Raw genomic sequence first — 14,503 nt, forward strand, 5'->3', positions numbered from 1 at the left:
AGGAACAGAGGAACCATGAGTCCATCTAGCCTAGTGTTGTCAACACTGACTGGCAGCAGTGGCTCTCCAGGGATTCAGGCAGGAGTTTTTCCAGCCCTACCTGGAGATGCCAAAGATAGAAGCAAGGACCTTCTAGCTATGGCCTTTTCACTAAGAATAAAGTAAGAATAAAAAGACTTTTTATCCTCACAACCTTGCGAAGGTCAAACAAGGGGCCATAGCTCCGTGGTAGAGCATCTGGTTTTCAAGCAGAAGGTCCCAGGTTCGATCCCCAGCAGCATCTCCAGGTAGGGCTGGGAAAACTCCGGCCTGAAGCCCTGGAACCTCTGCTGCCAGTCCGTGTCAACAAAACTGGGCTAGATGGGCCAAAGGTATCAGGCAGCTTCCTACATTTCCAGCGCGGGTGGGGAACTCACCGTCGCCACCAGCTTCCCCGAGTTCTTCTGCATGTGCACAATGGCATCCCGTATCAAGGAGAAGAGATTGAGAAGCACGTGCTCCATGTCGTAAATGCCCCGCATGCCTTTGGTCAGCCCTTCCAGGGAACGGAGGTATTCCCGCCAGTAGCCATCAATCTCAACCACGCTGGCCAGACATCCCTGCAACACGACGCCACAGAACCCAGCACACGGCTTGGCCATCATGAGGTCTTGGCAATGGGAACAGTACCACATTTTCAACAGCCCCCGGCCACAGTCCTTGCTGAACTTCAAGTGGTCGGTGGTGTTGACCACCTCAATGCCAAGGTTGAGTGCCTGAAGGAAGACGCGCGTCACCTGCAGAGACTTCGACACCTGCGTCATCATGGCCTTGGGGAAGTGGCCAAAGACTTTCAAGTCTCGCCTGGCGAGCCGCAGACACTCGGTCGTTTCCACCGATGGATCGGGAAAGCCCGGGTTCACCAGCTGAGGGTAGACCAACGGGAACAAGCTGTCAAAGAATTCGTTGATCATGTCGTTGACGTTGATGTCCGAGCCCAAGATGTACAGAGAGATGTCGGTAAAAAATTCCCCCACGAATTTAAAAGCTCTGGCCGCTACCTCGCGATAGTAATTCCTGAACATGGAGTTGGTGTAGTTCTTTGAGTGCCGCACAACCATTTCGAAGGCTTCTGAAAAACAAAAATGGAATGGAGGAGGGGTCAATAAAGTTGGCTTTGAGAAAAGGGGAGATATCAGTTAAATTGATTCCATTTATTGAACTGCATTAAATACAACACAGATAGATATCAATTCACTGAAAGCATTCAACGTCATCTGAGCTAATAGAAATTACATGATGCAACCTTCAAGGGCAATTTGGCCTCTTCATCCAGATTGGTCCTGAGGCAGAGCTTTCATCTAACCTCACTTCAGTTCATCCTCCCTCAACCTGGTGCTCTCCTGATATTCTGTGTTTCAGCTCTCATAATCCCTGAGCATTAGCCATGCTGTCTGGGACTGATGTGATTTTGAGTCCAAACATCTGGAAGAAAACCTGTGCTAGTTGCACTGCCGTTGTCTGATCACCCCATCCCACTACCACCATGGGAAGGATCCAACCATGTCTGGCAGCTAGCGCCTTCAATGTCTACTCCTTTCTCCTTCTTCTTTTTTTTTAGAATGTTGTCATATTTGAAACTGAGGCCCTTAAAATATACAGTTACACTTGCAGGTATTTTTGTTTGTTTAATTGATTGTATGTTGTTGTTGTTAAAACTTTAAAAATTGACTAAAAAAACCCCAGTGCTTGCACAATGTCAATAGCGCCTGCATGATGAGTTCCCTGGGAAATCCACTGTGCTAGCAAATGCTATTGATATAAGGACATCAGAAGAGCCCTGATGCTGGATCAGACCAAGGGTCCATCTAGTCCAGCACTCTGTACACACAGTGGCCGACCAGCTGTCAGCCAGGGACCAACAAGGCAGGACACAAGTGCAAGTGTGTGTGTGTGTGTGTGTGTGTGTGTGAGAGAGAGAGAGAGAGAGAGAGAGAGAGAGAGAGAGAGAGAGACTGACTTGAGGTTTTCCCATTGGCTCCCAGTTTCACAAGGTTGATTCCTTTGGCTCCCCAACTCTGGATCATCTCCCTAAGCAGAGTGAACAGCCACACCCCCTCCCCTGTTTCTCTTTGCAAAACGGTAGACTTCTCCAGTTTAATTCACTCGCCAAAGGACCTCACAGCTCACTGTTGATGTCCAAAGAAGGCATTAAGAGATTCCCGGGTAGAAGTTTACAAATTTCCCCAGGAGGGCATCTACACATCGTACTGAAGGTGCTTGCGTGCGCCTCCAGTGCGCCCCCAAAACGATTGTGTAGATCCTGCAGAAGAGACGGAGGAAGAGGCGGAGGAGGAGGAGGAGGAGGAGGAGGAGGCCCCGCATCGCCCCTCGCGAGGAGGAATGGCTCCGAGTGATTGACATCGTTGGGGCCTAGAGCGTCCTTGCCACCGCCGCAAGAGCCACCCGGGGCGGAGAGCTCGGCAGAAGAAGCCGCCGCTCCACCTTCTTCCGCCCCGGGTGGCTCTTTCGTCGGCAGCAGGAGGCCGGCAGGGAGGTGGGCGGTGGCGGCAAGGACGCTCTAGGCCCCAACGATGTCAATCACTTGGAGCCGTTCCTCCTCCCGAGGGGCGATGTGGGGCCGCCTCCTCCTCCTCCTCCTCCGTCTCTTCTGCAGGATCTACACAATCGTTTTGGGGGCGCACTGGAGGCGCACGCAAGCGCTTTCAGTACGACGTGTAGATCCGCTCCATCTCTCTTTCCTCCAGTCTCCCCCTTTCCCCACATATATTGTACTGAAAAACTGGGAGATCTGTTTCATTGTACCAACTTCTGTGATTGTTTGGCGTAAGGGCACCTAATCAATCAAATGCTAAATCCTTAAATCAGTCGACAACAAAACCAGAGCCGGGGGGCGGGGGGGAGGCGCCCATGTCCATTACAATGTCCATCAACCACAAGAACCAATGAACTGGAAGGGGAAGGAAAAGGGGAAGGGTGGGCGAGCGAAGTGGCGATACCAGAAAGCATGAGCGGGTGCAGGCGGAAAAGTACACAAGGTGAAATAGCGCAACCGCGCACGCACGTGAAAGTCACCAGCACCTGATGCGCTAATGAAACGGAGGTGAAAATTGCGGCTACGCATCAGGAGGAAAAAGTTGGTGTGATGGAGCTCTCAAAGCTAGGCTGATGCAGAAGCACGGGTGCCAGGGCACGTGCATTCGCTCTATAGTGAAACCTCGCACAAGCCACTGGGAGGGCAACCCATATAAAGACACACCTCCTGGATTTTGTCCTCCAGGGCTGTGCATCCAGGGCTGTGCATGGCTTTCTCACTCTAACAATAAAATCCTAACTCTCCCCGCAATCCGCCGGCATGTAAATGAACATGTTAAACGAGGAAAGAGACTTATCATGACAGGCAGGTATTAAATTCTTTTTAATGCTAAATTTCCACACTGCTCGAGTTCCCATCCCCACTGGGCACCATTAATAAAGCGATGAAAGGGACGCTAGCAACCCCACCGGTCACAGGTCACCACCTCTCTTCGGCATAACAGCTTTCAACTGCAACAGCCTGGGAAAGCAGGGAGGGAGGGGGGAGGGAAGAGAGAAAACGGACGCAGCATGCATGAAAATGCTTTCCATGAAATATGTATATATTAATGCCATAATGTTTCATTTCTCCTCTGCCCAGCCCCCAAACCTGCCCCCAAAGCAACTCCATCTGAATGGTGATGGAGTTACAGTAGCCCCTACTGCAGGCTTTCCACACACACCCAGAGTTGGGCATTTAAGTCACTTTGGAAAACGAAAAGGATACTGCCCATAGTTCACGGCACCCGCAACTTTACCGTAACGTAGTTTGCCTTTAAATCAAAACAAATCACATGGCAAGAAACCAGAGTCTATTGAGGTTCCGGTACTTGAAGCCCCACGCCCTCTGTTGCATCTAGACCGCTGCTACGCTGGAGAGGAGAGAGACTCTGGCTAAACCCCCACGACATGACAACCCATCCTACAAAGTAAGCCGTGCAGGGTGGGCTGTTGTCAGAATAACCCACGGGGAGCCCAACAGACAATGGGGCTTACAATCCCCCTCGGTCCTTCACCCAGCTCCAGCACATACCCCAAAAGACATAGAATCATAGAATAGCAGAGTTGGAAGGGGCCTACAAGGCCATCTAGTCCAACCCCCTGCTCAATGCCGGAATCCACCCAAAAGCATCCCTGACAGATGGTGTCAAAACCCATGCAATCAGGCCAGAATCCCCCAAGCAGGTGCCCTCCAGATGTTTGGAACTACAACTCCCAGAATTCCTGACCATTGGCCATGCTGGATGGGGCTGATGGGAGTTGAAGTCCAAACATCTGGAGGAAGGCTGCAAAATAAACAATTTGCCATGTTCAGAGGAGGGCAACCAGGATGATCAGGGGTCTGGAAACAAAGCCCTATGAAGAGAGACTGAAAGAAATGGGCGTGTTTAGCCTGGAGAAGAGAAGATTGAGGGGAGACATGATAGCACTCTTCAAATACTTAAAGGTTGTCACACAGAGGAGGGCCAGGATCTCTTCTCGATCCTCCCAGAGTGCAGGACACGGAATAATGGGCTCAAGTTAAAGGAAGCCAGATTCCAGCTGGACATCAGGAAAAACTTCCTGACTGTTAGAGCAGTAGGAATGGAACTTTATGGATATGAGGCAAGACTTTAGAGAATATGTTAAAATGCACCTTAGCAATCCCACCTTGGAGGCACAGGTGGTAATCTCAAGAGGGCATACATCGCTGATGATCTGGCTGAATCGTCCAGTCATTGGTGTCCTACCCTGACAGTCGAGAGCCATCTTGGAACAAAATTAAACTTAAAAACCCCCACACAATTCCTAGTAGAACTTTTCTTTAATTAATGGATGCCGCCCGAGATAATTTAGTGTCGTACATGACTGCAGCATAAAACTTTATGTAGCTTTTCTGATGTCTAATTAACATACATTGCTACAAAGAGCAGACGAGGAGGAAATGGTTGAGGGGGAGGAAAGTCCTGATTAATTTTTACAATTTCCAACATGAAAAAGAACTTGCTCTCATAATTGAATCCAATACAATGGCACAGGCCAAAACAATGGAGCTGGAACGGCGAGATAATTCCGGCAGAGCCTGCAAGAACACGCTAACAAAAATGGAAATCTAAGCAAAATCCAGACAGAACTGTAGGAGGCAGCAATGAGCAAGGCCTATCACAGCAGCACTGTGCCCTGTCTCGGAGGCCCTGAAAGGGCAAGGAACGTCATCAAGGAATTGGAGCGGGAAAATCTCCAAAATCTCCTTTGGGCGCTGACGTGCGGCCGGCTCTACCATGACGCAGCCGCCTCAGCTGGAGGGCAGGGAGGGATGGTGAGGTGTTGGAGGATAGAGCTGCCTCTTCCACACAGATTCCCCTGGGCCCCGGCCCTCGGGGGCAGTGGAGGAGGATGTATAGTCACCCGTGTTATTTATTATTTATTTATAATATCTATATTCCACTCCATATCTGAAATAGATTCCAGAGCTGTGAACATCAGAATAAAACAATAAAACAGCTTATTAAAATTGTTCAATTTAAAGCAAAACGGCAATAAAAATGGTGGGTGTCAGTTAAGGAATGCTTCCTGGAAAAGAGCTGTTTTCAGAAGGCGCTAGAAGCAGCACAGTGTTGGTGCTTGCCTGACCTCCAGGGGCAGGGAGTTCCAAAGAGAAGGGGCCACCACACTAAAGGCTCTTCTCCTGGTGGACTACACTCGGACACTAGGTCCATGTGGAACCACAAGGAGCACGTCCTCTAATGACCTCAGTGTCCGGGCAGGTTGGTAAGGGAGAAGGCGCTCTCTCAGGTATCCTGTTCTCAAGTTGTTTCGGACTTTGTACACTAGCATTCAACAGCCAGGCCAGTCAGCTTTGGTGGATTGGGTGGGCATCCTGTCCGTTGCCTCAGGCAGCTAAATGTCTAGGGCTGGCCCTGTTTTTAGCGCATCACAGCATGCACTACAGGGATTCCTGAATAATTCATCCCAGGATATTCCACTATGTATATTGCATTGCCCTTGTGGAATGGAAACATCAGACACCGATTGGCTCCGCTTCCATGATGGCGCAGAACGTTGAAGTGCTCACGGTCTGCAAATGGGCCAGAGCGCCGCCTGCTCCCACAGGGACCTGCCCAAATGTCGAGATTGTCTTTGGAGGCTCCTCCCCAGGCAGCTACATCTTCAGAGACAGGGTGGCAACAGGGGAAGGCCAGCTTGCTGATGGCCAGGGGCCGCCCTAGATTAGCTGCCAGCAAGTGGTGCCCTAGGTGAACCCATGCAATCGGCACCCTCACCCCTAACCCTCAAGAGCAGATCTAGGGAAATGGGAAACATTGATACAGAAGAAGAAGAAGAAGAAGAAGAAGAAGAAGAGGAGGAGGAGGAGGAGGAGGAGGAGGAGGAGGAGGAGGAGGAGGAGGAGGAGGAGGAGGAGAAGGAGAAGGAGAAGGAGAAGGAGAAGGAGAAGGAGAAGAAGAAGAAGAAGAAGAAGAAGAAGAAGAAGAAGAAGAAGAAGAAGAAGAAGAAGAAGAAGAAGAAGAAGAAGAAGAAGATTTTCCCTGTCCTTGAGGTAGGAGAAAATAAATTACAACAACCAAAGTCATCAAGCTAACCCAGCGAGCTGAAAATATCCCAAAGGACTCCAGTTCTGTTTTAATTATTTCAAACCCACACCTTGAAGAGAATGTCAAAAAGGTCAGGAGTCATTGCCATGTGTTCATTTTTTTAAATCCAAATATTTACACTGTGTTTTAATTCCCCATCCTCTCTGAAATGCCCTTTCAAGCTTCTTCGGTTTCTCCTGAACCAAAGACAATGGTTTCCACGGCATAATTATAACCCTCTTGAGTGGCATTGAATTCACATTTGCCAGGGAGGCTTTCGAAGTCTTGAACCAATGTTTGGAGGCGGTGATGAACTGGATCTCAGCTACAAACTAAAGTTTAAGCCAGGCAAGACCAAGGAGATCTGGGTCGGCGGCAGGGACTCAAACTGCGTAGGGTGCAGTAGTGCTCCCCTTAAATACACAGCTTTGTGGTGTCTATATCTTAAAACTGGGGGAGTTGAACCTCTTTCAGCCCAAAGGGACCAAATTTTGGAGAAGCTCTTGAGGACCACATTCCATTGGTGGGCAGATCTGAAGGTAGAGTACTAGGGCCAAAAATACTGGCATATTTTGAAATAATAATAATAATAATAATAATAATAATAATAATAATAATAATAATAATTTATTTCCCACCTCTCCCTTTGGATCGAGGCGAGGAACAACATTAAATACAAAAATACTATACAATACAGTAAAATACATAAAACTGATTAAAAACATATAAAAACTGATACATTATTTAAAAAACAGCCAGGCATCTTAAAATTCATCTGGGTAGGCCTGCCAGAAGAGATCAGTCTTTATAGCTTTTTTGAATTCAGAAAGACTGTGAAGTTGGCGAATCTCTCCCAGCAGGCCATTCCACAGTCTGGGAGCAGCAGAAGAGAAGGTCCTCTGGGTAATGGTTGTCAGCCTAGTATTCGCTGACTGAAATAAATTCTTCCCACAGGACCTGAGAGTGTGGGGCGGATTGTATAGGAGAAGGCGTAGTGTAGTGGCTACAGTGAGGTGTAGTGGCCAGTGTGGTGTAGTGGCTAGAGTGTCGGACCAGGAGTCGGGAGATCCGGGTTCTAGTCCCCACTCGGCCACGGAAACCCACTGGGTGACTTTGGGCCAGTCACAGACTCACAGCCCAACCCACCTTACAGGGTTATTGTTGTGAGGATAAAGTGGAGAGGAGGAGGAGGAGGAGGATTATGTACGCCGCCTTGGGTTCCTTGCAGGAAAAAAGGTGGGATACAAATGCAATAATAATAATAATAATAACAACAACAACCTGGACCCAAACCATGTGGGGCTTTAAAGGTAATAACCAACACTTTATACTTCGCCCGGAAACTAATTGGCAGCCAGTGGAGTGATTTTAAAGTTGGTGTAATATGGTCACCCCTATGAGTACCAGTGACCAACCTGGCTGCCATCTTTATATATAAAACGCTTAGGTATGTTTCCGTAAAGGCTTCAGCTGATACAGGTTGCTAAGCAAAAGTAACAACGTGTAACATCAGCTGGTAGAGGTTGCTAAGCCGCTCGCCCGACTCCTCCGGGCTTTCCAAGGTAATCCTACCTCCCTTTCTGCCTCTTCGCTCCCCCTCAAGGGGGCAGCGCCATAGTCCGGAGCATGAGCGAGGCATGGCTGGGGCCCTTGGTGGGCCTCCCCGGATGGGAGGCCGCTTGCCTGCTGCGAGCCGAGGCCCCGGCCTAATCTCATGCGAGCTGGGCGGGCGGCCCAAGGCTGACAGGAACCCCGGGGAGAGGGGGACACCTGCTCCCCCTCCCCCTGACCTCCCTGCCCCCCAGGTCTGCCAGACGGTGCTGTATCAGCGGCCTCCAAGCAGCCCCCGCCCCCGTGATGGTATTTAATTAATAAACTTTAAGATATGCTGCAATGGCGTATGTTACGCAGGGTACAGCTAGAATTTTGAACTAGTTGAAGTTTCCGGACTAAGCACAAAGGTAGCTCTATGTACAGCACATTGCAGAAGTCAAGCCTCGAAGTTACCACTACCATCTTTAGGTCTTCCAACGCTAGGAAGGGGTGCAGCTGGCGTATCAGCTGAAGCTGACAGTAGGCACTCTTAAAGCTCTTATTGCCAGTAACTAAGAGAGAGAGTGTGGTGTAGTGGTTAGAGTGTTGGACTCAGGAGATCCAGGTTCTATTCCCCACTCAGCCATAAAGCTCACATTGTAGATAGGGGTTTCAAAGCACCTTCTCTTCTGATTCCCAACCCTTATGTACTCAACTGCTTTTCTGCACAAGACCTGAACACATACTGCCTCTATACATACACTCAGCCATGAAGCTCACTGGGTGACTTTGGACCAGTCACTGATAAAAACAACAACAGCTAATCCTTAGAAGAGGCATTTGACCGTTTAGACCAGCGGTTCTCAACCTGTGGGTCGGGACCCCTTTGGGGGTCGAATGACCCTTTCACAGGGGTTGCCTAAGACCATCGGAAAACACATATTTCCGATAGTTTAGGAAACTGTATTGACTGAACTATGACATGTATCATCTTTTGCATTATTAAAGCTATTGTTATGTATTATGTTCATTAGCAAACCATCCCATGACAATGGATCGTGTAGAGAAGAACGAAAATAATTTTATGGTTGGGGGTCACCACAATATGAGGAACTGTATTAAAGGGTCGCGACATTAGGAAGGTTGAGAACCACTGGTTTAGACCTTTCCACCTTCTGACCACCCATGTATTGTATTAGTAATTACCTGAAACAATGTTGTTGTTGATTTAGAAATTAAAAATTTCATGAAGAATTGTAGTAGTAGATAGTTTGTGCACCTGTAAAATGGGTGCAAGAATCCTCTACTGCTCAAGTTAATTGAAAGAACAATTTTAAGCTGTGCAGGGCAAGTTCCTGTGTACTCTGTAAACCATCCGTGCCCATTGATAGTGCTACATACGTAACCAGATAAGAGTCGTTTCCTGCCTTGAGTCTTTGCAACCTGACATATAGTGAATAGATTTATTGCTACTAATTATCTACTAATAGATTTAATAAACACAACTGCAATAATTTAGCTCTCAGATGCTATGTGCAGTCCGCTGCTCTCCTTAAATATTATACTTTTAAAATTAAATAGAGGCGCCTGCTTCTTCAAAAGCAAATAATGAATTTTTCATCAACCCAAAGCAATGTGATCCATTGCGTATACAACATTTACAGCCAGCTATGATTTAAACGTTCCAATATAGCTGAACCATATTTTTAAGACCGGAATCTATCTATTGGTGAGGCCCCTTTCGTTTATGCCATGCTTAAAATTTATTAGCCCTTTCCTGAAAAATGCAGGAATGGCAAATCGTTCTGGTCGTCATGATAAATCAAAAAGGTGCTTGTTGAGCGTGAATGCAGGATTCGGGTGTGCAGGAGACCCCCCCCTGCCTCTCTAACTGGAGAATGGGGTGCAGATCAAAGAATGCCTGTTTCATGTAAACAATTGGCTTTCTCCCATTTGAGTGTAATACTGGAGAGAAAAACTGAACTTGCTACGAAGTTCTCGCAAAGACGCAACTATTAAAAGGCGCAGAAACTTTGTTCAGCTCTGAATCTATTGACCCTACAAGTCTTCTTTTGGGTGACCAAGGCCCCATTTGCCAAGAGCTACTGGGACAAGAAGCCTATAAAGCTGCCCTAAATAAAATCAGACCATTGGTCCATCCTACCTCTGGCAACCTGCCAACAGCTCCTGTATCTTTAAGAGTTGTATAAAGCAGGGAACCTGGTGGAATTCCTTCTTCATCACAATAGTTAAAGCTGCCAGAGCCCTGCCCTCTTTTGTATCTGGTCAAGAGGGCAGGGCTCCTGTAGCTTTAATTGTTGTGATGAAAAGGGAATTTCACCAGGTGCTGCATGCATACAAATGACACCTGCAGAAATTCCCTCTTCATCACAACTGTTAAAGATACAGAAGCCCTGTCCTCCTTTTCATATGGTCAGCCTAAGATCGGCCCCAGGACTTCAAGGAGAAACATGGACATTTTTTGTATCCACGATGAAACAAATCAAGTTTTGGCTTTGTTTGTTTTTGCTTTCATAGACTATTTCCTTTGCCATACTCTCTTTTTGAAGTGAGCTGAATAGTTGCCAAGCAAAAAGAAAAAGGAACAGAGGGAGAGAGAGAGGAGAGAGAGAAAGATAATCCTCTTGACCCTGACAGCAAATGTGAAAAAGAGAAACTGGTTCGTTTTTAACGTCAACTTAACCAACTGCCGGCTAAGTTCAGACTCCTTCCTTCTTGATGATTATTATTATTATTATTATTATTATTATTATTATTATTATTATTATTTATTTATTTATTTATTTATATAGCACCATCAATGTACATGGTGCTGTACAGAGTAGCTTTTCCAGATACCATCTTGCCAGAAATAGTTCAGAACGGGCGCTGCTGATCCACTCTTGCCGTTCAGTGAATAAGTCGATGTGTTCAGCTGTTCCAGGCAAAGCCTGGGAGTGCAGGACGTCTTTCGTCTCCCCAAAAGGGATTCGACACACAGCCTCCAAGGAGGCACAGTGGTGAGAGCCCCAGGCTTACAGATTTGCTCGGTGGACAGTGCATCATTTGAGCCAAAAATGTCCCAGCACCAACATGGAAAGAAGGAAACGGATGTGTAGAACGCCATCTCCAAGTTCTGGAGGGCCCTTCTGCAAGACACCCTCAATGGGTCCCGTCCTTCAGTGAGCCCACCTTCTCACCGCCATTGTCGCTGGTTGCTCTTGCTTCTCATGTTCTTCCTCATCATGGCTCCCATTTGCTTGCTTGACCGGCAGTGAGCAAGGAGGCAGCAACATCTCCTGGTCCACCTTCTCATCATCACGGTCATCTGGGCCGCAGCAAGACGAAGGTGAACAGGTTGTAATGGTGTAGAGGAAGAGAAGGGGTCTCTTGTCCAGGCCCCTGTTGGGGTGTGGACCTTCAGCAGTTGCCGAGGCAGACCTACCCTTGACATGGATATAGAGGAGGCATCAACAGACCTGCCTGCCAATGGTTCATCCAATTGCCTGCCATTCTGCTTTCTGCTGTGGGGTGAAAACGAGTCAATCAGGGTCCCTTCTCAGGTGTAGGCACTCTCTGCGCACACAGCAGTCCACGTGGAGAACTCTTTCTGAACACCAGATAGATTTTGTCTGGGAACCATGGCAGTAATGTAGCCACTTGGTGGGTGGGGCTATCCCATGCAGCCCCTCCTGCCTGCTCCTTTGAAGTATGGACACCCCTGTCCATAGAGAATGCAAATAATTTGAAGCTTAAGCACAGGACCTGGAGAACGCAGCTATGGGAAGGGGGCCCACCCTGGCTTGGAACGTCCCACTCGGCTCAAGAGTTGTTTGGGAGGCAGGAAGGAACGTGAGAAAAGAACAGACTTCTGTTAGAGCCAGAGGTTAGTTAGACAGATGCTAAGGTCAAAGAGCCTAACACCCGAGGGTTAACGAAAGTCCTGGAGCTCTCATAGCTGTGGTAAGGTGGTGCACCCACCTTATCACAAGTAAGTTATGCTCAACAGAAAAGAAGTCTGAGCACGCTAACCATCCAACTACAAGATGTCCGATAACAAGAAGGCCTACTGAAAGAGCTGAAGAAGAGGAAGGATTTGGGGCGGGGGGGACTTGATTCAGTTCACACTTTAATACGAATTTTCCAAATTCACACTTCCCAAATCAATATTCGAACAATTCGCACTTTCCCGGATTTTTCAATGCAGTTCTCCGAACTAGAAATGTGTTCAAAAATGTGTATATTAGTGAAAGAAATATACCCCAAAAGTAGGTGTTATTTATTTATTTATTTATTTATTTATTGCATTTCTATACCGCCCAATAGCCGGAGCTCTCTGGGCGGTTCACAAAAATTAGAACCGTTCAAAGTATGAAACAACAGTATAAAACTATAATGTACAATATAAAAGCTCAACCAGATAAAAACAGCAGCAATGCAAAATTACAAATTTAAAACACCAAGTTAAAATGTTAAAATGCTGGGAGAATAAAAAGGTCTTCACCTGGCATCTAAAGGCATATAATGTAGGTGCCAAGCGAATTTCCTTAGGGAGCTCATCCCACAGCCGGGGTGCCACAGCAGAAAATGCCCTCCTCCTGGTAGCCACCTGCCTCACTTCCTTTGGCAGGGGCTCGCGGAGAAGGACCCCTGAGGATGACCTTAGGGTCCGGCCAGGTACATATGGGAGGAGGCATTCCTTCAGATAGCCTGGCCCCAAGCCGTTTAGGGCTTTAAATGTTAATACCAGCATTATAAGGAGAAAGGGGTGCATTTATTAAGCCAGAGTGAATACAAAAATGGGTACACTAGGATAAATACGTACAACAGTGCCTATGGGTTTCCATGGGGAGTCTCTCTCTCTCTCTCTTGTCTTTTTAACTGCAAAGCGATGCACAAGTAGGGTAAAACAAACTGAAGGCTCAGGGGGGCGGGATGAGAAAAACCTAAATTGACAGATTTGCCCATCCCTCTATAAGACCCTGCCTTCAGTAATTCCTAGCCACTTTCTTTCTTTCTTGGAGAGGGCATTTAGAAAAGAAGTTTCCCATATGGGACTTACCTGCTGATCTTTATTACTCACAGAGATATCTAACTCTGCAGAAAATCCCTCATATGGCTTCCTATAGATGGCAGGTGGCCCATTTAACAACAAAAGAGCTTTTTGCAAAAAGCTACAATAAAAATGGAAGGCACTGACGGGTTTAGTGCTTCTGAGAGAGGCCACTTCAAAAAAAAAAAGTTTTAGAAAGTAGTTTTTTGATTAAGCAGAACCTGCTGGTTCTCATTTCTTTAGATGACTAAAGTCTTAAGTCTCCAAATCTTATCAGTCCACTACTTAGCTTGAGAGCTAAAGTGACTAACTTTCCTCTTTCTACTGTTCTTAGTAAGTGCCAGAATTACTGGTGCGGGGGGGGGGGGAGGGACAGGGAGGGAAAGAAAGATTTTTTTATTAAAAGAGAAGAAGGGAGAAATAGCTCTTCATTTGCAGCCTTTACTTATGGAATCTCCCAATAGATACTCACATACACACACTGACAAGCAAAGGAAGCTGTTTTGGTCTACAAGAAAAAAACTGTAATCCACAAAAGAGGAACCCAACCAAGATGTCTTAAATAGTGAGCAAGCTTCTGAGTTCTCCAGGATGCTTCACTGGGTTGGATTTTAAGCAAAGCAAGGTGCGGTTGAGGAGGGAAGGAAGCTGTCAATGTTGAAGCCATTCTTATTCCTGACTCCAAGCTGAGCAGAAGCAGAGAAGAGGAGTTGCCCCAGCTGGACTAGAAGCTACAAAAGGAAGCCAGCTTCCAGACAGCAAGCGATCAGAGCGAGCGAACAGGAAGGGCAAACAGGAGTGTAGTGGAAGGGCGGGGGGTGTAGTGGAAGAGGAGACCAAGGCAAGGAGGAAAGAGGCCTTGAGTAAATCCAGGAGGCTGTCAATTAAAAGAGGCCATGTGCTTGCCATGTGCTCCTGAGTGATGAGTCAAGGGGTGTGTCCTAAGAATTGCTGCAGGGCCTGAAGGGGTGTGGCCTGATTGCTTTCAGCAGCTGAGTGGGTGGGGAGTCTCATTCTGATTCCTGACTCCAAGCTGAGCAGAAGCAGAGAAGAGGAGCTGCCCCAGCTGGACTAGAAGTTAGAAAAGGAAGCTAGCCCCCAGAGAAAGAGCGAACAGGGGGAGCAAACAGGAGTTTGTCTGGGGGAGTTCAGCAGAGGAGGTCAAGGGAGAGGACCCTAACCAAAAAAAAAAATTTCTCGTAAGACACACTCATATAGTAGGGGAGGATAGGCAAAGCACAGACAATTCCAATATAATCAGAAAGGAAGA

General features: G+C 47.3%; 1 protein-coding gene across 1 annotated transcript in view; it reads right to left on the reverse strand.

Moving 5' to 3' along the window:
* GPC3 (glypican 3) overlaps positions 1-14,503 on the reverse strand; it is a 213,656-nt gene that overhangs the window by 94,614 nt on the left and 104,539 nt on the right. The window contains exon 3 of the mRNA XM_063142083.1: positions 417-1,111. Within this exon, the coding sequence (XP_062998153.1) occupies positions 417-1,111 (695 nt within the window). The remainder of the gene's footprint in view (positions 1-416; positions 1,112-14,503) is intronic.

The sequence above is a fragment of the Elgaria multicarinata genome, chromosome 15 (genome assembly GCF_023053635.1).
Source record: "Elgaria multicarinata webbii isolate HBS135686 ecotype San Diego chromosome 15, rElgMul1.1.pri, whole genome shotgun sequence".
Classification (NCBI taxonomy): Eukaryota; Metazoa; Chordata; class Lepidosauria; order Squamata; family Anguidae; genus Elgaria; species Elgaria multicarinata.